General features: G+C 42.7%; 4 protein-coding genes across 5 annotated transcripts in view; all 4 read right to left on the bottom strand.

The window, feature by feature from the left end:
- kif13a (kinesin family member 13A) overlaps positions 1–9,641 on the bottom strand; it is a 38,611-nt gene extending 28,970 nt beyond the window's left edge. For both annotated transcript variants that reach the window (XM_067237432.1, XM_067237433.1), the window contains exons 1-2: positions 9,267–9,641; positions 8,952–9,042 (exon numbers count right to left, since the gene is read on the bottom strand). In XM_067237432.1, coding sequence (XP_067093533.1) covers positions 8,952–9,042; positions 9,267–9,321 — 146 coding nt within the window. In that variant the 5' untranslated portion in view covers positions 9,322–9,641. The remainder of the gene's footprint in view (positions 1–8,951; positions 9,043–9,266) is intronic.
- Positions 9,642–9,982: 341 nt separating this feature from the next.
- Positions 9,983–11,496, bottom strand: LOC136944758 (E3 ubiquitin-protein ligase NHLRC1-like). The gene has a single exon (XM_067238650.1). The coding sequence runs from the start codon at positions 11,441–11,443 to the stop codon at positions 10,193–10,195; it is 1,251 nt and encodes a 416-aa protein (XP_067094751.1). The 5' UTR covers positions 11,444–11,496; the 3' UTR covers positions 9,983–10,192.
- An 861-nt stretch (positions 11,497–12,357) lies between these two features.
- Positions 12,358–19,452, bottom strand: ptdss1a (phosphatidylserine synthase 1a). The gene is made up of 13 exons (XM_067238789.1): positions 19,024–19,452; positions 18,401–18,492; positions 18,130–18,174; positions 17,917–18,041; positions 17,627–17,785; positions 17,325–17,476; positions 16,866–17,007; positions 16,003–16,115; positions 15,783–15,848; positions 15,108–15,207; positions 14,623–14,691; positions 14,275–14,341; positions 12,358–13,997 (listed from the first exon to the last, which is right to left on the bottom strand). Exons 1-13 carry the CDS (start codon positions 19,203–19,205, stop codon positions 13,903–13,905), a joined length of 1,407 nt encoding a protein of 468 aa, XP_067094890.1. The 5' UTR covers positions 19,206–19,452; the 3' UTR covers positions 12,358–13,902.
- A 1,152-nt stretch (positions 19,453–20,604) lies between these two features.
- On the bottom strand, positions 20,605–22,302 carry LOC136944885 (membrane-spanning 4-domains subfamily A member 4A). Its single transcript, XM_067238810.1, has 7 exons — positions 22,238–22,302; positions 21,985–22,147; positions 21,703–21,795; positions 21,461–21,517; positions 21,229–21,330; positions 20,984–21,100; positions 20,605–20,853 (listed from the first exon to the last, which is right to left on the bottom strand). Exons 2-7 carry the CDS (start codon positions 22,141–22,143, stop codon positions 20,821–20,823), a joined length of 561 nt encoding a protein of 186 aa, XP_067094911.1. The 5' UTR covers positions 22,144–22,147; positions 22,238–22,302; the 3' UTR covers positions 20,605–20,820.
- Positions 22,303–24,270: the final 1,968 nt, after the last annotated feature.

Raw genomic sequence — 24,270 nt, 5'->3', positions numbered from 1 at the left:
TTATGGTATGGGGTTTTCTGATTTACTGTCTGATAAATATGCATGCATGCAGCCAAAGGCTGTTTCAAATCCATAAATTTATGCAGAGCATGTATAGGATTCATGCTTGCAGGCCACTTGCATGTTGACTTTGTGCACATGTGTGACACAGAACTGCCAGACTGCATCAGAATACAAACTCATCCAAGGAAAATCCAGGGTGACGTCCCCATCCACCCCCCCCCTCCCCCAGCCAGCCTTAGTGAGGGCCTCCAGACATCTGTCGCCGACCCACGCACCTCCTCCTCTACCTTAAGCAGAGCCAGGACGGCCCTCTCTCACCACAACGACTCCATATGATTTAGAATGGCATAGCATGGCAGAGCACCGAGGGTGAAAACTACAATATGTCACTCCAAATAAAAAACCTTCTGATAAATGATGACATTGCATTAGTAACAGTTGTTCTCAGTGGTAGCTGATTGAGTGTATGTATTAGAAGGTGGAGGTGGAAAAAGGTTGTGGGTTGTGCCTTCTCCCTGTTCCAGAGCTGTGTGCTGGAGGGTACAGCAGGCAGGGGAAGGCTAGTGTATTTGTGGAGAGGACTAGGAGGATCTCCCCTGTGGTGGCTACACAGATTAAGGCCACTGGGTCATTATGCCACAAAAATCTCTGCTGTGATGGCCCTGCAGACAATGGCCCAGATAAAGGCATCATCAGATGCTGGCCCACCTGCTATAACAGAATGACAGGACAGACCTACAAAGAAACACTAGATAATCACCACAACACACACAGCCACACCGTCCCTAACGTTGCAATAGGCCCCACAAACCACTCCTCAATGGACAGATGGATGGACAGACACTGTATCTGTGGGCAGCTGCCCGAAACCAAATAAATTACATCGCTTAAGTTCAAAGTTGAACAATCTAGAAAAGACATTCTGTAAATTCCGTTCACTATTAAGAGAATACTCCTGGGTGTTTTGTACCGTGTCGAAGCCTTGCTGTGGGAGACTGTGGGCCTTTTTGTGTGCTGGTGTCAAATTCAACACTGTGGTGCTGCAGCCCAGTGAGAGCTCACACAGCCCCCAGCATCTATAACGCTGTCCATGATTACATAATCCTACATCCACAGCTCTCTCAAATATAATATGAAGATGGATCAGCCCAGTCCCCTGTGGAGTTTACACACACACACACACACACACAATGCACACATGCTCACACACGTCAAAAACATACACACACAGACATGCAAGGCAGATGAGTGATTGAAAGCAGCATGGGCAGAGGCTGGCATGCCACAGTCAGTCCAAGAATACCCTCCCCCCTAGAGATGATTCCTGCCAAAACATGTAGCTGATTACATTACAAAATATCCCCCTCGTACACATACACACACCCTTAACATCTCTTCAACCGAAAAACGGACTCTTTCTCCAGATCTGTCAACACGGTTCTGACTCTAGACAATTAGGGTCTAATAAGCTCAGAGCCAATCACAACAGCTCTCTGAGTGGACAAGTGTTGGGTTGCACATTGCTGTACTCTCTCAGGCTCTAAGCCAATATTTCAGTTGCTCATTGGTGGTGTGCAGTACTGGACACACTGACCCTCCACCCACTCAAGGCAGAGGTCACCCTGCACCCTGCTGTGCCAAAAACAGAACAGGGAAATTACATTACTGAGTTACATGGAAGGTACTCTGATCCAACCAACACCAACTGGGAACCAGCCAAGGAACTGAGCTGCCAAAAATATGTTCAGAAACATCACAAGTCCGCTGATTTGAGGAAATTATTCCAAAAGGATAAAAAAAAATGGGTTAATGGAGTGGCCATATGCTTGCATGTTTATGCTGGATGCCACTCAACAGACATGCAGCCTCTCTCCGATAGCTAGCCTTCATATCATCTCAAGAGCTCATTACTATTTTCTTGCAGGCTGCTTGATTTCTAGAGTGACAGTGCACTCTAAAATTAGCCCCTGGGAAACCTCTGAAATAGCAGAAAAATGGGTACAGTGGCTTTGGTCTGGGTTTTTATGTTGTGGGTCATCATAATTCCAGAACTATTCTGTTTCCAGGCAGGAGCTGTTGCCAAGCAACTATTAAACACAGACCCCAGACGAGTACCAGCCTCATGAGTCAAAGTTCCTATATAAAAGCCAAGCAACAAAGTCCCAAAGCAGCTAATAGCATTGCCCTCAGTAGGCATGTCATATTAGGCCTTACATGCTCCTGTTAGACCAGTTACACCAACTTTCCACAATAAAAAAAGAACATTCATTGCATAATGTAAGTCAGATGTGATAAGCTTTAGGATAGTGGTAAACCTTGTGAGTTTTCTCTAGTGTTATTCTGTAGAACAGAGGGGATACAAAGTCCTTTTCCCCATTATTTAGTTAGTGACAGGAAATGAGCAAACGAAAAGGGAAGTTCATCAATCTGTTCAATATGGACCCGCTTCCTCCCCACTGCCATCCAAGTGACACATTTACTGCTGGGCCACACCCCATTTGACCTTGTCCACTTGATAGATGTCACACAGACAAACTGGATCACAGACTGGGTGATCCTGACCAACAGCCATTTTTGATGGCACTCAAGTTAAATCTGGCCCAAGAGAAGTTACAGCCTAAAGATAAACAGTTCTTATCAGGCCAGTATAACACTTCACATTCATTTACAAATCTTTTTACACAGTGAAATAGAGTACGAAAGTATTTGCTCAGACGTAAAAAAACATTGTACCAATTTTCACTTGTTTTTGTGTTGTCTGGCTGCACTCCACCCTCCGACAAAGCTGAGGGGAAAGTAACAGTCTGCAACAAATCTTGTAAGGAAATCCATGTAAACACAAAAGAAAGAACTTCAAAAGAAAATATGTGAATTAGAAGAATGATCTTTGTAGGAAAACCAAGTCATTACAGCAAACGATCTCTATAACAAATGTGCAGATTAACTGGGAGAAAACCAGTCAGAAAGTACAACCACTAACGCAGCTCAGACTGCCAGAATCTCTGCAATCCTGTCTCCAAGAAGTCCCAAAGAGAAAAAGAGGAGGGACGCGCCTCTTGGTCTCATTTCCAGGTCAAGATGTAAACACAGCCCCACCTCCAAAACAAACCGTGGGGAGCAGCCCTCCAGGGAATTCAATAGTTTTATCAGTACCACACCATGCTTTCCGCAGGAGGACCACTGGGGAGAAAGGAGAGAACCTCGAGTGGAGCCAAAACTCAGAGAACAACATCTTACTGAATGGAAAGGTTGATCGTTTCTACACAGCAGAAAGACCAAACGGGAAAGACAAAGGCAACATTCCTGAGGGCAGCCATTGATGGGGTGTCATTGTCATTTGGAGAGAGTTTGTTTGGAAAGCGTGATGGCACTGTCTGGCGTCCCGTGTGTGACGCCAGACAGTTGAAAGACGGATGAGACCCTTCCCAAACTGCGTTTCCCTCTCAGCCTCACAACATTCACTACTACCACCACCACCACCACAATGTTCAGTCAACACCCTTATCTAGCAGGGGAAAAGCTGAGTGCCTTTGACATCTCCACCATTGGAGTCAGCTCAGACTGAAGGCCTAATAGGCTTAGAAAACCAAAACAACACATGCTGACTATCTGAGTTCAGCCACAGCGGTCACATTGTGGAAGAAACAGATGTGCATATTTTTTTGTTTCACGTGAAATGATCTCTTGGGTTAAACCACTTCATCAGTTGACCGTTTGACGGTAGCAAACATATTCACAAGGAGAAAAGGTAGGATCCCCTCAGGCTCTGTGTGTAGTCAGTGATGAGGAGGAGATTGTGTATGTAAGATAAAAGGAAAATCACAGGCTTGGTTAGAGTAGTCAGCCATTATCTGATAGAGACATGCTTTCACTAATCACCTTGCCCTGCAAGGCCACAGAAGTAGAAGGGAGGAGTAAGAAAACATTGTCTGCATCCTCAACAAACAGTCCTCTTCTTTAGTCAACTATGCAGGCACTTACAAAACCGTGCAATCCATGCTACAATGGTTCTCTGCCTTATAAAAAATATCTTGAGAAGATGAAGACAAACAAAAACAATACCTGCAACTTGACAGGAGTTCAAGGACCCAGGAGTAGATATGAAACGTCAGCAATTGAACTGACAGGAATAACTCGAGACCATCCTTGTAACATCATCTCTATATGAAATGGCTGACGATGTCTAATGTAGACAGTCATTGAAGGATGAAGCCTAGGCTTAGTCACACTGTACAGGGTCGGTATCACATTTGTAACTGCACTTACCTCAGTGACTGGGATATTATCACCTCAATCCTATCTTTGCAAGCATGACATTTCCATAAGGCGTGACAGACTCGTCAATTGTCCTGAGCTGACGGCATGTTGGGGCAAGATAGGTGTCATATAGCTCAATTGTAAAGTGCTCAAGGGTATTTCCCTGTCATGCTGCTTCTACACCCCCTCCTTCAGACAGTTGCCTCAGGTATTTCTCAGCCTCCTCTCCCAGCCTCATTGTTTCTGAGTCTGGGGGAGGGGGTCAGACTGTGAGAATGTAAGCGTGGAGCTTGGACGAGGAAACCTAAGCCTCACCTCTCTGCAGTCCCCGTTGATGTTCCGTCCCGCCATCACAGAGATTACAGTTTTTATTTATTTCTTTTTTTCCCTTATTTCAGAGAACCAAAAAGGAGGGATCACGAGTCACTGCACCATGAATCATGGGGGTGCAAAGACAAGGCCGTGGTTCCTAAGCCATCAAAGGAAAGTTGGTACATTTGTTCACATTCTTTACATAGCTTCCACGTTCACATGGTACCACATGGGTCTTGTAAAAATGCACCTTAGAATTTTCAATTCTAAGGTGCTAAGCTATTCAATTACCTTCAGACTTTACTTTAATAATTTTAGTTTCTCTCCTGCCGGCCCAACGTGCACATTCTGCTTTGAGATGTGGGATTCCCATGAGTCTGGAGCCTGGGGCCATATCTGAAAAACTGCTCACTGAACTTGACACATCTCTACCGCCACATGAACAGGTGTCTTCAAAACACGTAAATGCCCCAGGGACCTGGGTATCCCCTTCTGTGGCTCAGTTTACCACAGACAGGATTAGCAATGATACGAAAGGGTTTAGAATGAGTGCCAATCACTGCTAATCAGTAAATTCTTGAGTACGATAATCTGTAATATGTGCAGTTACATACTGCATGTTTATTCTTTTCTATTATGATATAAATCTTATGGTTAAGATACCTGGTAGCCGAGATGTGGTTACTTTACTTTGTGGCCAGTACAGACCATACCTTGTCTCTGAAACCAAAATACTGCAGATCTATGCACTTCTGATCCTACATCTTCTGTTGCACAACACTAATCATTTGTACGTTGTTTTGGATAAAAGCATCTGCTAAATGAATAAAAAATTAAGAAGAATGTCTAAAAAAATTCAAAGAATTCAGCTGGGTAACAACATCAGGTTTATCTGAGAAGGAAAGCTTACATAGCTATGCAAGCAGTCGAATGACAAAGCATCTAATGTGACCTTGGATAAAATCCAATGGTACAGCTGTTGAAGACGGTGCCATCAGACACAACGTAGCAGTCATCCGACCCTACATCCCAGTAACATTTGCTCCAATAGTTTTGAAAGTTTGAAACGTGTGGCAGACCAACGCCCTCTAAGGGATACACATACACAAGAGAGGCATGTCCAACCAGCCACAGACAAACAGTTCGACCAAACCCAAATCTTCACATGCCAAATACATGTGGCAAATACATATACAGCAGACAAAATCATATTGACAGGACAAACAGTCAACGTTAAGAGTAATTTATCTGACCTCTCACCCACAATGCCCCTTTGTGTTTCATTGTTATGTATGTTCCATGAACGTTGGCTTTAAAATTGCAATTTGTTTAATTGCCTGGAAAAAAGAGTCGTTGTGTGGCAATTTCAGTTCCGATAATTGCCTTAAATATAGGCTAATGTGCGGGCTCTGGCTGCAAGCTCATTACCAGTTGATGTTGGCTGTTGATTACAAGTAGGGCTACAGATGTAATGGTTTCAGATTAACAAACAATGCCGCTTCAAAACCATAGCAGGGATTGCAACTCTGGATGGATGTTTCTACTCAGATGCCTTGGTGTCCTCTTTCTTTTCCCACAGCAGAACTGTGTGTGGAGTTTCACAACAAGGGAGGATTTTTAGAGATGGAGAAACCCCCCTGCCTTGCCCAGAAAGCGTGTAGAATATGAACGTGAAGGCTATAGGGGAAAACAGCCTTGTGGTGTTTTCACAACTGAGCAGCCTTGTGTATTCAATTTGCATCCATGAGTAATCAGGTCAGATGTCTAATCAGGGATGATAGAAGACGACAGCAGTTAAGTCTAGAGATGGACCCAATCATACACACTGTTGCAGAAAACGCGGTCTACAGCTTTAATGTGGCAACGCGGAACAACGCTCAAGGAAAAGATTGCTTTATTGTACTGTATGTCTCTCATCCCGAAAGCCTTACATTGAGACCAGCTGCTCACCGCCTTGACTGTGTTTACAGAGGATTGCTGTTGTACTGTATGTCTGGCTCTACATACAGTTTTCTGTACAGTTTCATAATCATGTTCATCATGTTGTTGAGTGAGGGGAATCATCTGCATAAAATATACAGAGGTTGGGCTGATTTGAGTAAAGGATCTGCTTTTGCTTCCTTTGGCCTTCGCTGCCTCTCGCTGTGGTCTTCTGGCACAGCTGCCCAGCTCCTTTCTGCTGACCCTCACCCTTCCCTTGTTCCTCTGTTTCCTGCATGCCTGTTGAGTAAGCTTGATCCAGACCCAGCTTGTTTTCAGCAGCACTCCCCTAGCTTGTGAAACCAGAGAGGGTGCTTAGCTTACCTTTCCCTGGCGCACACCATACGGACACCTGTCTGGACTTTCACTGGTGGTGAGGCCTGTGTGTCTGCAGCATTGGAAAGGACTCACCTTGCACTGCTGTACCCTGTTCAAAATAGCCACTGTGTTTTCCACCGCCGTCTGACCTCAAACAAGTACTTCAATAAACAAACTGTGCCTATGCGCATGTCATAGGGCACGTGTCAAACTCAAGGCCCCCTACGCGGGAGCTTAAATGGTGTTTTGAAATAAGTCTACGCTGCTTTACAGAGTGCATTGACCAAAAACGACATCTCTCACAATGCATTTGGATTATGTTACGGCAAAGTCACGACATCCCGCCTCTAGAAAGCAGTGTATATACACATCAGTGTTTAACGCAAAGTTCCAAGTTTAACTGTGGGTGAAGGCGAGCATGATTTGAATGACAGCACTCCAATGCAGCCGGTTCTGCAAACGAACCCCATGCGCATTTTCAGCCAAGGTCCTTGGGCATTCAACCCAAGTTGGTTTCGCTCTCGAACTTGGTTAGAGTACTCAGCCAAGCGATATGCATGTTTCTGCTTCCCCTGTCGACAATTTGGAGCCAGAAGCGATAAAGACATCACCTTCACTAGACAAGGTTTAACCCAGTTGAAAAAAGTCTGTTTATTTGACATAAAGCTCAAAAAGCTATTTTGCGCTCAAATGAAGGGCAAAAAAAATCTAATTAACTGTGGAAATCCCTATCTATCATCACATCAAACCCAGAATACGTCCTAGGTTTGGGCTAATCTACGAATGTATACAAAGCTTGGCTCTGCGCCTGATTAACACTGATCGATAAGCAGTCTCAAAAATTGTATCAATATAAAAAATAATATGATCCCTTTCCGTAATCATGATACCCCCAGACATGTTCACTGCACCCCCAGTCAAAGCAGGCTGCATCTGGCCCTGGATGGAAGGCAGTTTCTAGAAAAGATGGGAAAGCGAATACATGTTTGTGCTTCATGGAGAAAAAACGCTGCAATTGCAGAAGAATATGTTCACAAAAACTACAGCTAAAAACAATGTTTTTACATCGTAAACATCGTTACATTGTAGTTACAACTGGCCCTTTGAGGGCAACCATAATGCGGATGTGGCCCTCGGTGAAAATAAGTTTGACACCCCTATCATAGGGGGTCAGAGACATCATGTCTTGTTTTTATTCTACACAATTCTGCAATTGTGTACCAAATAGGACATCTTTGCTACTTTAAAACACAACTTCCTACTAATTCACATACTTTTTCCACACAACCATAAACGATTAAACTAAACACCATTAACAATTTTATAGGTTTAATTTGGCTACAAACTAAAAGTATAAAGAGCACAGGTAGTGTCACCATGGAGATGTCTGTTGGTACATCTTTGGAATTTAGGCCCAGTGCCAGATGTTTGTTCCAACTACAGATTGTATTGGTTTGAGAAAAGGTTTGAGTCAAGAAAACAGGCCAACAGGATATTATGTTACACTGGGACAGAAAGACACATGTATAGTCTTCATTTGCTTCCCAAATGAGTAGTTTGTATATTTGTTGCACTAGTAATTTGAGCTTTATCTGAGGCACACCAATACTGTTTGCCAGATGTTAAATGGGACAAATTGTGGGAGGTAGGCCTATTTGTATCATGAGTGAAATGAACATGAGACTGACTGCAGTCACTCAAGTGAGGATGTCTTCCCGCTGAAAGGACTTCAAATATCTTATCAAAATAGTTACGATTTAGAAATATAAATGTAAAATCTGCATCTTGACAACTTCCGGAAGACTACAGCACAGCCTCCCCAACTCCGAAGAGCCTTGCAAAACAGAGACGCTCCCTAAAATATCTCCCCAAGTAAAAAGCGACATGTTCTTCAATGTTGTAGCCTACGTTCCAAGCTGTGTTCAGTTTAGCTGTCAGTAATATTACAAAGTCTTTATTACACTGCTATAGCCAAATACTGATGGCGCATAAATAACGAAATCAGTAGGCTTATCTTGAGAAGTAAGTAAACACACAGGCACATGACAAATTCGGTCCAGCTGTTTCTTAAATTGGCCTACCTGTTTTCTCCTTTTGTATTTGAAGGCGGTGGGTGTAGAACAGTTTGGTTATCCTCCATGTCCACCACACACTTCGTGTGCAATTCCGTTTCTGCAGAGTTTAGAGCAAACTTGAAGAAAAAGTTTCCAGAGTGGCACTACTTCACAAATCTGTTCTGATTTATAGCCCTCATTACAGGTTGAACCCTGCAGCAACCCTGTCATTTGGATGTAGCATACTAACTTTCTACCTGCATCCAGAAAAAAGCAATAGCCTATGTGACATCGGGTTGTTGAGAATTCACTATAAAACAAATCTGACTTCGCTTCACTTACCTCTGCGGTTCATTGGACGAACTCTCACAGCAACTTTTACCTTTGTATCCGACATTTTTATACACTTTACTTCCACCCTAGACTATCACCAATATGTGTGCTATGCGCAAGCTTTCAATGTAGCCTAGGGGCTGTCGTCTATTCCAAATAATTCCTCCAGACCAGTCCAGATTTTTGTCGTTGAAAGGCTGTATCCTATTAAAACAATCCCTACCAGGTCCAGTCCAGAAGAACAAAAAACATATACATCCATCAAGTTAGCTCCCTATCCGAAGGCAGCTCGGTACTCCAGCCCCAGACAGCATCCCAACCGCCATCTTCCACTGGGAGCACGACTGACTGCTGGAAAATCCTCCTGCCGACGGGCGACGGCTGTGGCTGAGCAAAAGAAAAAATGGATTTCTCATGATACGAACCGAACTTGTGGATACTCGGGAAACGTCGCACACTTTAAGTGCACCGGCATTTGTTAATTTAAAGCGCTCTACTTTGAAGATAATTATTTCAAATTCTTAATTTAAAAATGCATAAAATGAAACGCAGCCTAACTATGAGAAAGTAGGCAACCAATGGAGTGGAACTTCGGTTCATCCTCCGTTGGTTTTCAACAGCTCACTGTCTTTGAAAAGGCCAGACTACTGTAGGCTACCGCCTGTCTTGAAGAGGGCCGTTTATTTCATTTAGGCGCACACAGTAAAAAAAACGGGTTACCAAACATATTTATTTGCATCAAGAGCCTAAGTCAAGCAAGCATTATAAAACTTTATAGCGGTACACGTTAGGGGCCCATTGGGCTACCGAGGGTCATGTTAATTAAACGGCCCTTTCAATAACATGTAACAATTTTCAATTTTTTATATTTTCTCAAGTGTGCGTCAAACAAGACTTTATGCATATTGTTAGCTATACATACTGCTCATAGTAGTCTACTTTGTTGGGACAGTTGTTTCTGAGCTGGTTGAATACATCTTCACTGAATGGTCTCCACTGTCTAAAACAATGAGTGAGTTCTGGGCTGTGGGCACCAGCCCCACTGGACGGACCAGGTTCTCTCTGACGAGGGGAGTCAGAATTGGGCCACTCTTGAGTTTTCCTAAACTCCAAATCATGCCCTGCTGGGAGTCAATCACAATCACATCTCCATCGATGTCAAAAGCCACAGCCGACAAGCACAGACACACCTTGGAGTCCAGACTCAGGCTGAAGCTATCTATCTGACAGAACAGTTTAAAGTCCTTGTTGTACACTTTTAACCTTGTGGGCCGACAGCCTCTTGGTGGCTGTGAGGGGTCGCCCAGTTGCTCCACCACAGCGATATTCCCTGTCACCCGGCAGCAGGCCACTGCTTTGGGCCTCTGTAGCCCAGTGACGACTGCTTGGTTACTCAGAGTCACTCTACGGCCAATGTCCACTGTCACCTGGTGGAGGGAACCAATCTGAAGGTCAGTGACCAAGATGTGTCCACAGCTGTCCACGTCCACACCCCACGGCAGCTGGAAACATTCCTGGACCGTCAACACAGGACTCCCCCTGGAGGTAAACACCTTCACTGCACTGTCCCCGGCATCCGTCACCACCACATACCCAGTGGGAGTTACTGCTACATCCACTGGGTAGCAGATCTTATCCTGAGCTCGTCCTCTCTGCCCAAAACTGTGCAGCCTCCTGCCCTGTGGACCAAAGACCACAACCCTGCTGTCTCCATCCTGAACCACCACCATGGTCCCGGATGATCCAAAAACAGCTATCCCGGTGGGGTTGATCAGTGTCCCCCAACCGCCAAAGACTAAGCCGAGACGTAGAACCCTGGAGCTCAGACCCCTGACCCAACTACTGCTGCCAGCCCTCACCCGGTGAGGGACAGGGGACTGGGGACTTCTGGACAACATCAGCTCCTGGAGGTCAGTCAAGGCCTGGCAGTGGGAAATGCTGTCAACAGCACATGTCTGCCTGCAAAATGGGCACTCCAGAGTCCTGAGGAGGGGGTGAGAGAGCACTCTGACGCATTCCAGACAAAGCACATGGCCACAGGAGAGGTTTTGTGGTCGGTACTCTCTCTGCTCGGTGCTGAATTTCTCAAAGCAGACTTTACACTCTAGAAGGTTGATCTGAATGTCCCTCAGTGTGGCCTCTGCTCTGGGACTCCCATGTCTAGAGCAAACTGGAGCCTCAGCCATGATAGAAGGATCCTGTTCTTTTCCTCACCTGACTGTACCATCAGCGGAGGTTGATCTGGAGAAAAGGGAGTCAGGGCATGAAAACACACAGCACCGGCAAAATTTTTCACAAAGCATCCACATCTAGTAGGCCCGGAATGTCATGTGACATGTGACTCAGATGGCAAAGAGTCTCAATCTGAGACTCTTTGCTGCCCTCTTTTGGATGGGATGTCAAATTTTCCTCAGCAGCATGTCAGTCCTTTGGGTTGTGGTAGGTGACATTGCACAATATTCTGTCCTCATAATTTAACACTGAAGAACATAAATTCTTCATTACAGCCCTTAAGGGTGTTGTGATTTGAACCTACATAAGGCTCTATCAAAGTCACACTGAAGCCTGGAAAACAATGTTTTGCTTCTTCAAGCTCATTGCTCTTCTATTTTCTTGGGAACATCTTTCGAGAGTTGATTGAACGTATCGTGTTATAGGTCACAACGTGTCAGCTATTTTGGTCTGTCTGATCTCTGGCATGCCAGCAAAGTGAAATCTGATCCCTACAAGGACAACTCCAGAGTCCTTACCCTCCGTAGCTGCAGAGCGCTCTCCAGAGGTCAAGCAAGGTGATTCAAGACTTTACTGAACAACAAAACACATCAGTGTCAGAGATATACTGTATAGATCTTTTGTGTAGGCAGAAGATGCACAAAATTGTGGATAGACGGGCAGTACGTGTACTGTAGCATCAAGCGATCGTCCATTTCAACAATGCATCCTCGGTAAATCACAGGTTGCATCACATGCCAACAGTGCCGAAGATCAAGGCACCGTCTGTCCATCACGAGGGGGAAGCTACTTTTAAAAATAAATCTACAACACATGGCTAAATTTCTCAGTCACAATGCACCCCAGAATAAACAACACCACATAGATATTAAGAGGAAATGCAAAACATTTTATTAGGTACTTTTAATTCACAGTGAAAAAACAACAACACAAGTCTCTATTTCAGTCGATTTCTTTTCTTTCTTTTTTGGCAAAATTGGCATAACCCAGAAACAATGTACCAATTACTAAGCCAGGGAGCCCCTTCCATCCCCTTTCCACTGAGAATGACAATGTCTGGATTATCTTGGATTGTGAGGGACACTTTTGTGCAGAGATGGTAACTGTCCGACAGAAAATAAATGGACTTTTAATGAAAGCACAGAGATCACAAGCACTGAAACATAACTCAAATTATGCTTGATAATACAAACTTCCAAAAAGTTAGGAATAAAAAATAAAAAGTACATGCAAAACAGGCACAAGGGGTGTTTGATAAAAATGTTAGCCTATGTCAACATTGAAAGTGTAAATACTTCTCTGTGAGAGGTGTCACTTGTCACTAGTTAACATTCCACCAAAAACACTTCTATATTTGACACAGCCATGCAAATGCCATGTAGGTGAAGTCCACATAGTAAAACGAAGCTATCTCTGCAGACAGTTGAAACTTGAAAACATGCATGAAAGAATGTTTGCCTTCTTGTTAATTCAGTGAAAAATAACTGGTAGCAACCACAACTGAAAAAGGAGTGAAATCACTCAAGGTCACAATGATTCACAAAGCACACCAACAACACACATTACAAATGTACAGTATACTGATTACAACAGGAAGCGGATGCTCTTGAGGAGTGCCCAACAGATTTAAAAAGTGCTTAAAACGTGTGCTTTGCTTTGACTCACGTCTAACACAAAACTCCTGTGAAAAAGAAATGATCCTTCCACGCCAAAGCTGGTTTGCATTAAAATCCTGTTCACATTTCACTCTTTGTTCAAGTCATGAACAACAAAAAAACATGAACACTTATATGGAAATGTAAATACAACAGATGATAAATTGGCCCAATCTGATAAAATATTTGTCTTTTTACAGTACCAAACAGGGTTCAATGTCTATGACATGGTCTACATGTGCGCTCTACATGAAATGGTTTGGATCTGTTACATACGTTAGTCTGATGACATCACATAGGGCTGGTGCTGTATACAGACCAGTAGGGTTTACATGAAACATGAATGATATATTGTATAGGATAAATGTAGTTTGCAAATCATGATTTACCAACTACAATGAACATGCGTTCCATCTGTGGAAGAGAAATTTTGCCCCCCATCTCTCCCCGCCACCTCCTCCTCTCTCAGACACACACACCACAACACACACGGTAGGGTAGGAGCAAGGCCCTGACAAGCCACCAATACCAGTGCCAGTCTCGGCAGATTAGACCCCTCTCTTTCTAACACTGTATGGACACGTTCATCCACTCAAGGGTGCCTTCTGTGCGCAACCTCTCTGTTGTGGGTGAGTGGTTCTCTGTGACGTGTTGAAATGCCCTGGGAAGTGTTAACTTCTTTCAGCCTCCTCCTCCTCCTCCTCTCCTAGCTCTGCCATGCGAGGAGCGAGGGGCCCTACACCCCTGAGCTCTCGTCATTACTGGGTCCCTACACCGTTGATCGATTTGTTCTTTCCGGAGCCCCTTCCTCTTTGTCTGGTAGATGAGACTTCACCCACTACGTCCGTCTCCTCTGTGAGGTAGAGAGCAAAGATTTAAGATTGGATTTTTTTTCTTCCAGAATTACATGTCGTGACACAGGAAGCCATCATTCAACTATTTAGTATGGACTATGTACTGTATGTGTTTAGGTGCATAAAATACTATCTAACCACTAGGGGTCAGGCTAATGCTAAGAAATCAGTTTACATGTTGGCTGACAGAGGTTCATAGAAAGGCATGACATTGCAATGACGCATGTAAGCATTAACTACAGGGTATCACAGAGGGATCTAACTGTGGATTTTTACCTTTGAGAATTTCCGATTCATAGTCGGTGGATTCGATGTAGTTGCTGTCCTCACATTCTGAGAGGCTCTGTGAAAAGCAGAGGAGGTGTAAACACATTTCACACGTTCCTCCAACACATGCTACACAGGGGACATGCAGCAGCTAGCTGACAGAGGCACATGCTTCAACAATGGACAAACCCTCTCCAATGAAAGGCGCTGGAGTTTTACGTAATCTTCAGTCAAGCAGGTGGGTCAGTTACGGTAAATCAGATTTTACAACGATGGCCTAACAAGAGAAGACCAAGTAGACATGGTGGCAGGGGAGGGAACGTTCGACAAGAGCAGCCAAACGCTAATGATGAGTACCTTTTCTCTTGGGCCGTAGTTTTCTGCATACCACACCATTCCGTACAGGCACAGGAACGTGATGAAGGCCTGTGAAGAGGAAAACAGTAAGAGACAATGATTAATAAGTAGGAGTCAGGTGGCTGAGCGGTTAGGGAATTAGGCTAGTAATCAGAAAGTTGCCGGTTCGATTCCCGGCCGTGCAAAATGACGTTGTGTCCTTGGGCAAGGCACTTCACCCTACTTGCCTCGGGGGAATGTCCCTGTACTTACTGTAAGTCGCTCTGGATAAGAGCGTCTGCTAAATGACTAAATGTAAATGTAATAAAAGATACAATTTTATGATAACGCTAGCATGATCGCACCACGATGCAAAACAGTGTAATATCATGCTAAATGTACAAGTAGGAGGTGCAGTGATAAAAAGGTGACTGCCTCACTGCTGTGTATGGTGTAATAGTCTACATTTGCAGGGTGGTTTGAGAGGGTACTGGTGGTCTCCTTACCACACACAAGAGCCAGAGGATCACATAAAGAATCTGGGTTTTGGAGAACAAGTCCTGTCCAAACTTGACACATGCCAAGGCCTCCAGGAAGGCTATTGCCCTGAAATACGAAGCCAGACACACAACAAGGTCACACACAGAGCATGCTGGGTAACCGGCTCCACGCCACACCTGTCATAGGGGTGGTGACATGACGGAGGGGAGAGAGGTGGAATGTGAGTGGGTCGAGTGAGGTGTGCAGACACATTGCCCTGATAGGGGAACTAGGTTAACATTTACAACACTGTTCTGAACCACAGGTAAATGAACACAGCTAAATGGACCATTATTGCTCCGTTTCTTACAACATGTACTCACTGACTTCAACCCTTAGGTATTTAGTTGACTATAAAGCAACCTTTGTCTACTGTTATGTTGACATACTGTGTGGTGAGGGTGGCAGTGGCTTAGCAGGCTTGCCGGCTACTGTTTTATAACCCCCACGCTGCAGAACAGCTAGCACCCACAACAAAGCTGGCCTTATCTTGGGCCCTCATCTGTCCGACCTCATACTAGCCCCCACGGAAGTTTATAAACAAATGTACAGCGGATGTCTTAATAGTAGCTTATGTTGACTGAAAGTCAAATGACTTTGATGTGTTGCAGAGACAGGATGACAGTTGGTGAAAGACTTACCCAAAGACCCAGCACTGCGTTCCAACTCTTTTACACTGTGTATCTGTTAGGTATGCATAATATTGCCTGGAACAGACAGGAAGAAAAAGTAGAACAGTGATTGAAACATGTCTGGAGCCAGCTCTACCAACAGTCAACCTTTTCGTCACGTGTGGAGCATTCTTTCCAGGGCAGCAGTTCTTTTCCAGGACTGTTGAAGTGGGTCCGCTGACATTCTTACCTCACGGTAGGAGCTGTGATGATGCCAACAAAGAGGATCCGACAACAAGTGAGTGCATGGCATGCTGGGAAGACAAAGATGTGCTTCAGGAAGAACGTGTTCAACTCTGTCAGCTGTTGAGGGGGAGGGAGAGAGGGAAGGGGACAGGCCGGGAGATAGAGAGACAGACAGAGACAAAGATTATCAGGATTATTCATTAGTCTTTCAAAGAAACACATTCAGATTGGAGCACCACAGTGTCCCAGTTTAGGATAATGAGAGACTGAGGCCTGCCTCGTTACTCTCTCATTTGGCCCAAAGCCTGTGTTGATGAGCCCTCAGGAGAGGAGCTAAACTGTGGCCACTCTGGGTCTCCTAAGCCCCCTCCCCCCTTCCGGGAGAGTCCAGCCACTCTCAAAGACAGGTAATTACCATCTAAAGCCACAAGAGTGTTGGAGAGAGGCAGTGGGAGGGAGAAGGGTTGGAGGGAGGAGTGGGGCTATTCTATTTCATCATGACACAAAAGGCAGAGAAGCAGCCTCTTTCATCGCCATGGCAGCCAGCATGGAGGATTTGGGAGGCGGGTGTGTGTGTGTAAGTGTATGGGGTGAGTGTTGGCAGATACGCTAGACTAGGCTCTCCAGTGGTAAGCAATGGGGTTTGCTCAAGTACTCCATCCATGGTGTCCTCTATCCATAATTGTATCTCGTGTCATCCATCTTGTCTTTCACTCGAGTGAGATGAGCTCACTCGAAACCATATCCCTCTAAAACATTAAATCATGCATCTTCATTGTTCAAACAACATTTCCAAGAACAGTCAGCTGTTCTTGGAACAGAACAGCTGTAAACAGAAGTATATAGTTAGTAAAGGGCCTAACTCACCTGCCAGATGATCATGAACAGATAGACCCCAGTAACGCGCTGGAGAGAAGAGTTTGGGTCAAACCAGCGTACATAGGTCCAGCTCGCGGGGGTGAACTGGAGCGCTGCTCGCTTAATCTTTCCCGTAGTGGTGTGGATGTCTCTGGACCGGAAGATAGGGCATTGATCGCAAAGGCATCACAGGCGTACATACAATAAGATAAGTACTGTCTCAGTGCAAGGGGGAAACGCGGATGAAAGCAATACTAGGTTATTAATCATTCAAGTCTACTCCACAGTGTAGAGTTTCTCACCGTCTCTCAAGCAACAACCCTTCTTATATTTCAAAACAACAACAAAATGAGAGCCGTTTCTTTCCAAAACAAAGTCTCTAAAAATGTTACTACAGGTAAATACACTAATGAGCTAAAGGGGACGTTGACTTGAGCACAAAAGTGGACATTCTGGTTAAGAGCCTACTTGATGCTCGCCCAGTGGTAGGTTCTCATCTCCAGAAAGCGACAGACGGTCATGCCCAGCCAGATTCCCCCTCCGTTACACAGCAGGATGTCCAAGATCACCTGGTCCCACCAGCACTCCGCAAAGTTAGGCAGCAGGTGCATGAAGAACAGCTGAGGGAGGGAGGGGGGGGGGTGATTTAGATAAGGGATGGAGGAAAGATGGAGGTTCAAAACATCGGACTCAAGTGTGCACCACGTGGATCTAGTGTGCGTGTGCAGGTATGTGTGTACATGTGCTGGTGCATGTGTGTGTGTATGTACCTCTGTGAGCTCCCAGGTGATGCTGATGGTCCAGCAGAGGCCATAGCTGCGGATGAGCAGGGCCTTCATGCCCCAGCCCCAGAAGTGACTGAAGGCAAAGATGTCAAAGTGGCTCAGGATTCGCTCCCAGGTGATCACATGACAGTTTATTGCATATTCCTGGAGAAAAAAATCAAATTAAAACGGTCAATATTTACTAAATTGGTGGACTGTGTGATACACGTACACACTGAGTGGGTGTATATTGTGAAATCGGCAAACAATGATTTCTGAAGAATCTTCACTCTTACCATGACGTCAGCCTCTCTTTTGGCATAACGCAGGTTGGGGTCCAGCCAGTACATGACCTGCTTCACCTGCTCCCAGTTTAGGAAGATGATGAAGACCAGGAACAGGAAATAAAGGACACTTAGACCTGAAAAGGAGTGAAATACATGAGAGATATTATCTAGAGGTTCATTAAATCCTCGCTAACCAAAAAAATACATGGTAGACTCCCTTACCAAACACCACACGCCATATCGCTGGATGTGGTCTTGTGAATGGACCTAAACAGATGCATTAAAAGGACATTTAATCAGTAACTGGATTTAAGAACTCAACTTTCACCAGATGGCAAACAGTCCCCCTTTGGTAAAATCATTAAGGCGTACCTGACAGTGTACGATATACTTTTTTTTTTTTTTTTATCAACCATTGTCACAATATAGAGGTCTCTGCAGTGTTTGCACAGCCAACCAACCCCCAGCAGGTTAATAGTTAAACTTAACTTACCGTTGGGGAAGGCCAGGATACTGATAACCAGGAAGAAGGAGATGACTAAGATCAGACCCACCCATAAGTTACTGTCAGGGTTCCCATCATCCCTGATAACAAAACAAGAGCAACCATGAACTACACAACAGCTTCTGATGCTGACTGAGGTTTTTTGGAAGAATAACATGATGGCCTGACATACATGCAGGTCTGCAATAGTTACTAACATCCTTTAACAAATTTAACACATCTACTGACTTTATATAATAACGAACCTCACTGTCATTCTGTCAGCTATCTTTAATGAGATTAAACGATGGTAAGGCTTCTTCACAATCAGTAATTGTTGTTGTTTAGGCTAGCTCACGTTAGCTTACCATATAACTTTCATTCTTGTCCCCTAACATTATACACAAGGAGTAGCTACAAGACAGCATCAGCTGTCCAAACCTGACGTTAACGTACTTGGAAAGGAATGACAGCTTGACAAAACATAATTACAAGACTTGCTAGCTATCCCATAGCATGCTCATGAATGATGTCAGCCAAGCCATTCAGAACATCCTGCTTTTTGCAGGCTAATAGTAGCTTAGCTTGCTAGACGCTTTAGGTACTGGTAGCTAGTTAATTGGCCATCTTACCTTGTAAATGCAAAATACATCAAGCTGAGCACTGTGCATGTTAACAGCGTTATTGTGTGCGGTTTGTAGAAAAAATCGATGGTGATATCTTCTACTTGCTGTTCGTTGATCATGCGGAAATGCATTCTGTAGTTCACATCATCTTTACTCAGGGTATGGGATCCGGAGTACATAGACGCCATTCTATAGTAAGAAGGAATGCACTGCAACCTCCTATGCTAGCTAGCTAGCAACGTCAGCTAGCTAGCCAATAACATTAGCGTTAGGCCAAAAGACGCAATTAATAATTTTGTTTTCCGTAAGGCTAAACAAGTCAATCATACGAACACCAGTTTAAATCATATTAGTAGAATGACTTCAATAATCCGCAAAGAAAAAAAAGAAGAAATACGTCTTCCGTTGAAAAGGCATAAACAGTGCTTTCTTTGCGAGACGAGCAGAGGGGTTAAATTTACTGGAACAATTTTAGGTGAACTCTGTATTTTGATTGGTGTACATGTGAGTGTCCCCCATGGAAATTAAGTAGTTCACGTCAAGCCCACACCCCAGGTCATTCAAGCGTCTTTCCTCATACCCAAAGTCCCTTGCCCCGCACGAGAGATAATTTAAACTAATGATATCTTGTACTAAAATAATATGGAGCATTTTCAAAACATGGAAATGTGACAACTTGTCATTTGTGCATAAGTAGAAATCAAGAAACAAGGCAACTTCATGTCATAAATCTAAGCAATTAATTTATTGTGTTTCAGTGTTTCAATTAATTTATTCAATTGGTATGATAATCATTTTGTTAGTGAATTTAATGATTCGGACAAAACACCATCTCAGAACTTTAAACCCCAGAAGAGGCTAGTCGTGCGTTATCTAGCCTGTTCCTGGGGCTCTGCTACCATCAAGTGGTCACTTGATCTCATGATTTACATGGTTAACAAACAGGAAGTGTTTGGGCATGTAGCTACATGTCAACTTTAGACAATCATTTTTACTCATCAGGCAATACTGTACATCACAGACATGGATCTTCTTGTGAGCGTCTTGCACTTGAATATAGGAATTAATCTATTAGACTTGTATTGTATGACAATCAGCACACATGATAACAAGTTAAACTATGAATATTATTAAACCATTGGATGCTTCTGAGAAACATTACACCATTCAATTTCTCAGGGTTCTTCTTGGTCTGTGGTGTGAAAGTCTAATCCCATCTGCTATCCACACATCAGCTTTAACCACAAAGGACAAACTGTACTTTCTATCAAAAGCTGAAAAAGTTAAGCCTACTTGTATAGTACACCAGTTTAATCAATATAAGAGACAGACAATTCATTTAATAGATTTGTAGAAAATATTCTTTAGTGCTACTAGTCATTAGTGCAATGAATAGCATAGCCTAAGGTCTAGTTTATTAATCTAAACACGATTAAAACTAAACAGATAGCGGGTTCTGGTTAAGGCAAATACTATTGTAAAGCCTTATTTGTAGGACTGCATATTTTAATTGTTTTCATTAAAGATACAAGCCCATGTCAGAATACAATTTAATTTATTTTGAGCAATGAATCCAACAGTGTCATATAGATCTCTGAAGTACAATCATCTCTTGATAATACCATAAATGTAATACAATTACATTTATATTGTAAATACCCACAGTATGACAGTAACAAACAATTAGACCTTTACAAACAAATACAAAAAAACATCGAAGGCATTGGCAAACCTACAGCCTTTTTAGAAGTTTGACATGATAGCCAACCTATTACTGTTAGTTGTTGAGCTCTTGTCAATCTTTTAGTTCCCCATCTGCTTGAGAGTGAGCACTGGCTGCAAAACAAATTGTATATATGGCTCAGCTCTATAACACATGTTGACTATTTCTTGCTCCACATTTGAAGACATACAGTATACCTATTGTATTTATGGTCTGCGTAGAGAGAACTCTGTAGTGACTTACCAGAATGTTGAAATGTTGTCTGCAAACTGCCTTACTCTCCCAGTAGATCAAGACCATGGCAACAAACATTTCGATGATCAAGAGAGCTGCAATAATGATTTGGATCCCTTGTTCTACCTGAAAGATGAAAAAACAGAAAAAAAGGCAATATGGTGTATTTTCATGCAAAGGCTTCAATTATTTTCTTAGATCTTACTGTAACTATTGAAGGCATATAGCACAAAACAGAAGATAATTGTTCCTACCGCTATATGGTTTGTTGCAGAATACACATTATGGGCGCAGAGAGTAAAAGCCACAATGGACCAGAAAAAGCTGGTGATGTTCACTGAAAACGACAGTTTTGTCTGAAACATAATTAAGACGTAGATGTTTTCATTGGTTTTAAAGTGTAGACTGTTTCGTACCTTTTTAAAATATAGAAAATTAGTTGAATTAAATATTATACAAGAAAGATTTAAGATAAACAGAACCTACCACACACATGTTTGGAGACTGACCAGCTACATATGTCAGCATTCCTGAGAGGAAAAACTAAAAAACATATAATTTTAGAGACCAAAACAGTAATCATTACAAAATTCCAAACAATTGAAGAGGAATTCACATCAATTGGAATGGCGTAGATCAACCAAACTGAATATCAGCATAAGACATCAACATACATCGATCATCATATAAAATGGGGAACAAATTATGGAAAATTCTGAAATATTTACAAGGACACTAGGCACAGTATACGGCAAGTCAAATGATTTTCCAGTCAGTACACCAAGAATTAGTATGAGAACTCCAGCAATGAACTGAGCCATCTGTAAAAAAAAACACACAAAAACAAAGCAAAGGATACAAATAAAAAAGAAATATGCATGTACAATCTGCAAACCTATATGATAAACTAATCATAAAATATAAAAAAATGGATGATGACTACATTTTGTAATTTGACATATCTTATCTTAAAGACAAAGTTTAAACTGTAAAAGTTGGACATACTGTACCCCCAGTGCTTTGGGCTGTCCCTTCAAGAACACCTTGTAGACATCTTTAAACACACAGTGGAAATTCTCCGGCATTAACTGGCCCTCTTGAGCATCTTTAAAACTGCCCAATGGAATGATGATAAGCATGTCCTCATCTGAATGAAATGTATCCTTCATTTTCCTGTGGGAAAATCAATCAGCTTAATAGGCTACACATGCACACAAAAGCCATCCCTCTTGACACTCTTTTAGTTTGGGTGATTTGACAAACCTGATCTTTCAAGCTGACAGAGATCACGGTTCTGTCTTCCAGATGTATAACGAATGTTCTGTAGGCCTAATGAACAAATATGATACAGAAGACACAGCAAGCGTGATAAAGGAGATATAAGGGGGTGGGGGACAGAAATAGGGCCTATGCTGTGTGGTTTGTGATGCGCTCGTGTCTTGGAGCTCTGATAGATGTTTAGGGCGTGGTCGGTGCAGTAAAAGCTATAAGCCTGGCAAAACGAGCATTGAAAACTGGTCGTTTATGGTGAGATGAATAACTCCGTATGTGAAGGCAAACTATTTAAGTATATAGGTATAACCTCAAATCGCACAATAATTAATGCTTAAACGTTATCATTCATTCAAAAGAAAAGCTAACCTAATTACTTTCCCAAAAAACGTATATTTGTTTGCTCAACAAATTTCATAAAAACGAAGTTAAATAAGTCTATTGCACACTTTTCGTCATCACTGCGTGATTCAAGAGAACTGAAACAACCCAAAAGGTAGAGCGTTGAAGGCAACATTTAGGCTACACACAGGTAAGTTAAACATGGTTTAAGTATTATTAACTTGTTAAAAGATATCTAGAAATAGTACCATTCAGTAGCCTATCTCGACAAGACGATCAAGGCATGTTTTATTGGTGTTTTATTGATCATTTAATTGATTCTGTCATTTGGCTATTTCATGATCCAATCTGTTTTATAAGCCAGAACATCATGGCTTGTGCCGACATTCCCATGGACATCCTTGGGGAGGAGGAATATAACAGAGGAGACCAGAAAGGCCCAGTGATACAACATTACAAACCAACGAAATTGGTGCCTTGCGCAAAGGGTCCGTTGCATGACTTGCTACAGAAGCAACCCGCTGTCTTAGGGGTAAGAAAAATATAACATTTGTTTCATCAGGAAAAAGCAGGCGAACAAGTTATAGGCTAATATTGTTATACATTTCAATTGTATTTGTTTAAACTTAAAAGTTTAGAAAAAACGTTTTGCAACGTTGTTGCAAATTATATTTTTCTTTGTAACTCATCACAAATGATTGGCCCATTCAGCATTAATGCTAATAACACACTACTATAGTTGAGTCAATGTATGAAAATAATGGGACAAAAAAGAATGGAGGAATCTTCAATTAGTTTGAAACAGTGCTTAGGTAATGAAATAGAATTGTAGCTGGTGCCTTCGTAGAAAACTGCTTCATTTGTTTATTTTAGAGTCTGCAATTAATAAACGGGTTGATGAGTTTTGGAGTCGGAGTCTTGTTCGCGGTGACCCAGGGAGTGACTCATACCCTTTTAACGTTGTTCAGGGTCCCACTCTTGACTGGATCACTGGTAATATTCCAACAGTTATTTAAAATAAATACATGTACATTTTTTGTTTTTGCTTAGTGAAAGGCTCTCATTGTGCGCAACTAAATCTATACTGCTGTCCCCTCAACTTTTCAGTTTTTTATTTCTGGATTGTTGTCCAATCTTCTGTTCAAATTTCCAAGATTACTACCTGTAAGTAATATGACAACACAATAACATGACACACAGTATAATAAGGAGATACAAAGATGAGTCTCATTTACTTGCAGGTCTGCATGTTTGCCAACATTGGCTCCATAACTGTAGCGGCTGTTGGGTGTGTGCTAATTTGCATAGATTTCTTTGTCTCAGCATTCCAGGTTGAATATCGGAAGGTAACTAAGTAGAATATATATAAGTATATGTGTATATATATATATATATATATATATATATATATATATATACATACACACACACACACACACACACACACACACACACACACACACACACACACACACACACACACATACATATATATACAGTTCTACTTGGGAAAATCCCATTGTATTGTGTATTTGATATCCTGTGTATAGTGTATCTGAGGAAATCCTGTGTAAAGTAAGTGATCCTGTACTTCTCTGACAGATGGAGGTGCTGATGCTCTGTGTGTTGGTGATGGAAATGATCATATCTGCAGTTCTCACCAAATGGATGTATGTGGAACA

This window comes from Osmerus mordax, chromosome 6 (genome assembly GCF_038355195.1).
Source record: "Osmerus mordax isolate fOsmMor3 chromosome 6, fOsmMor3.pri, whole genome shotgun sequence".
Taxonomy (NCBI): domain Eukaryota; kingdom Metazoa; phylum Chordata; class Actinopteri; order Osmeriformes; family Osmeridae; genus Osmerus; species Osmerus mordax.
The sequence above is the reverse complement of the archived record's forward strand: the minus strand, read 5'-3'. Positions and strand labels throughout refer to the sequence as shown.

Bases quoted from the DNA above. Each gene is read 5' to 3' on its own strand.
- ptdss1a (XM_067238789.1), bottom strand. From the start codon at position 19,205: ATGGCGTCTATGTACTCCGGATCCCATACCCTGAGTAAAGATGATGTG. The intron at 15,208-15,782 runs GTAAGTCTTTCA...TTCGTATTTCAG, and splicing joins ACGCAGTGCTGGGTCTTTGG to GGCAATAGCCTTCCTGGAGG. The intron at 14,342-14,622 runs GTACTCATCATT...TGCTTTTCACAG, and splicing joins ACTACGGCCCAAGAGAAAAG to AGCCTCTCAGAATGTGAGGA.
- LOC136944885 (XM_067238810.1), bottom strand. From the start codon at position 22,143: ATGAAGGATACATTTCATTCAGATGAGGACATGCTTATCATCATTCCA. The intron at 21,796-21,984 runs GTACAGTATGTC...TTTTTTTTACAG, and splicing joins GACAGCCCAAAGCACTGGGG to ATGGCTCAGTTCATTGCTGG. The intron at 20,854-20,983 runs GTAAGTCACTAC...TTTGTTTTGCAG, and splicing joins GACAACATTTCAACATTCTG to CCAGTGCTCACTCTCAAGCA.
- LOC136944758 (XM_067238650.1), bottom strand. From the start codon at position 11,443: ATGGCTGAGGCTCCAGTTTGCTCTAGACATGGGAGTCCCAGAGCAGAG.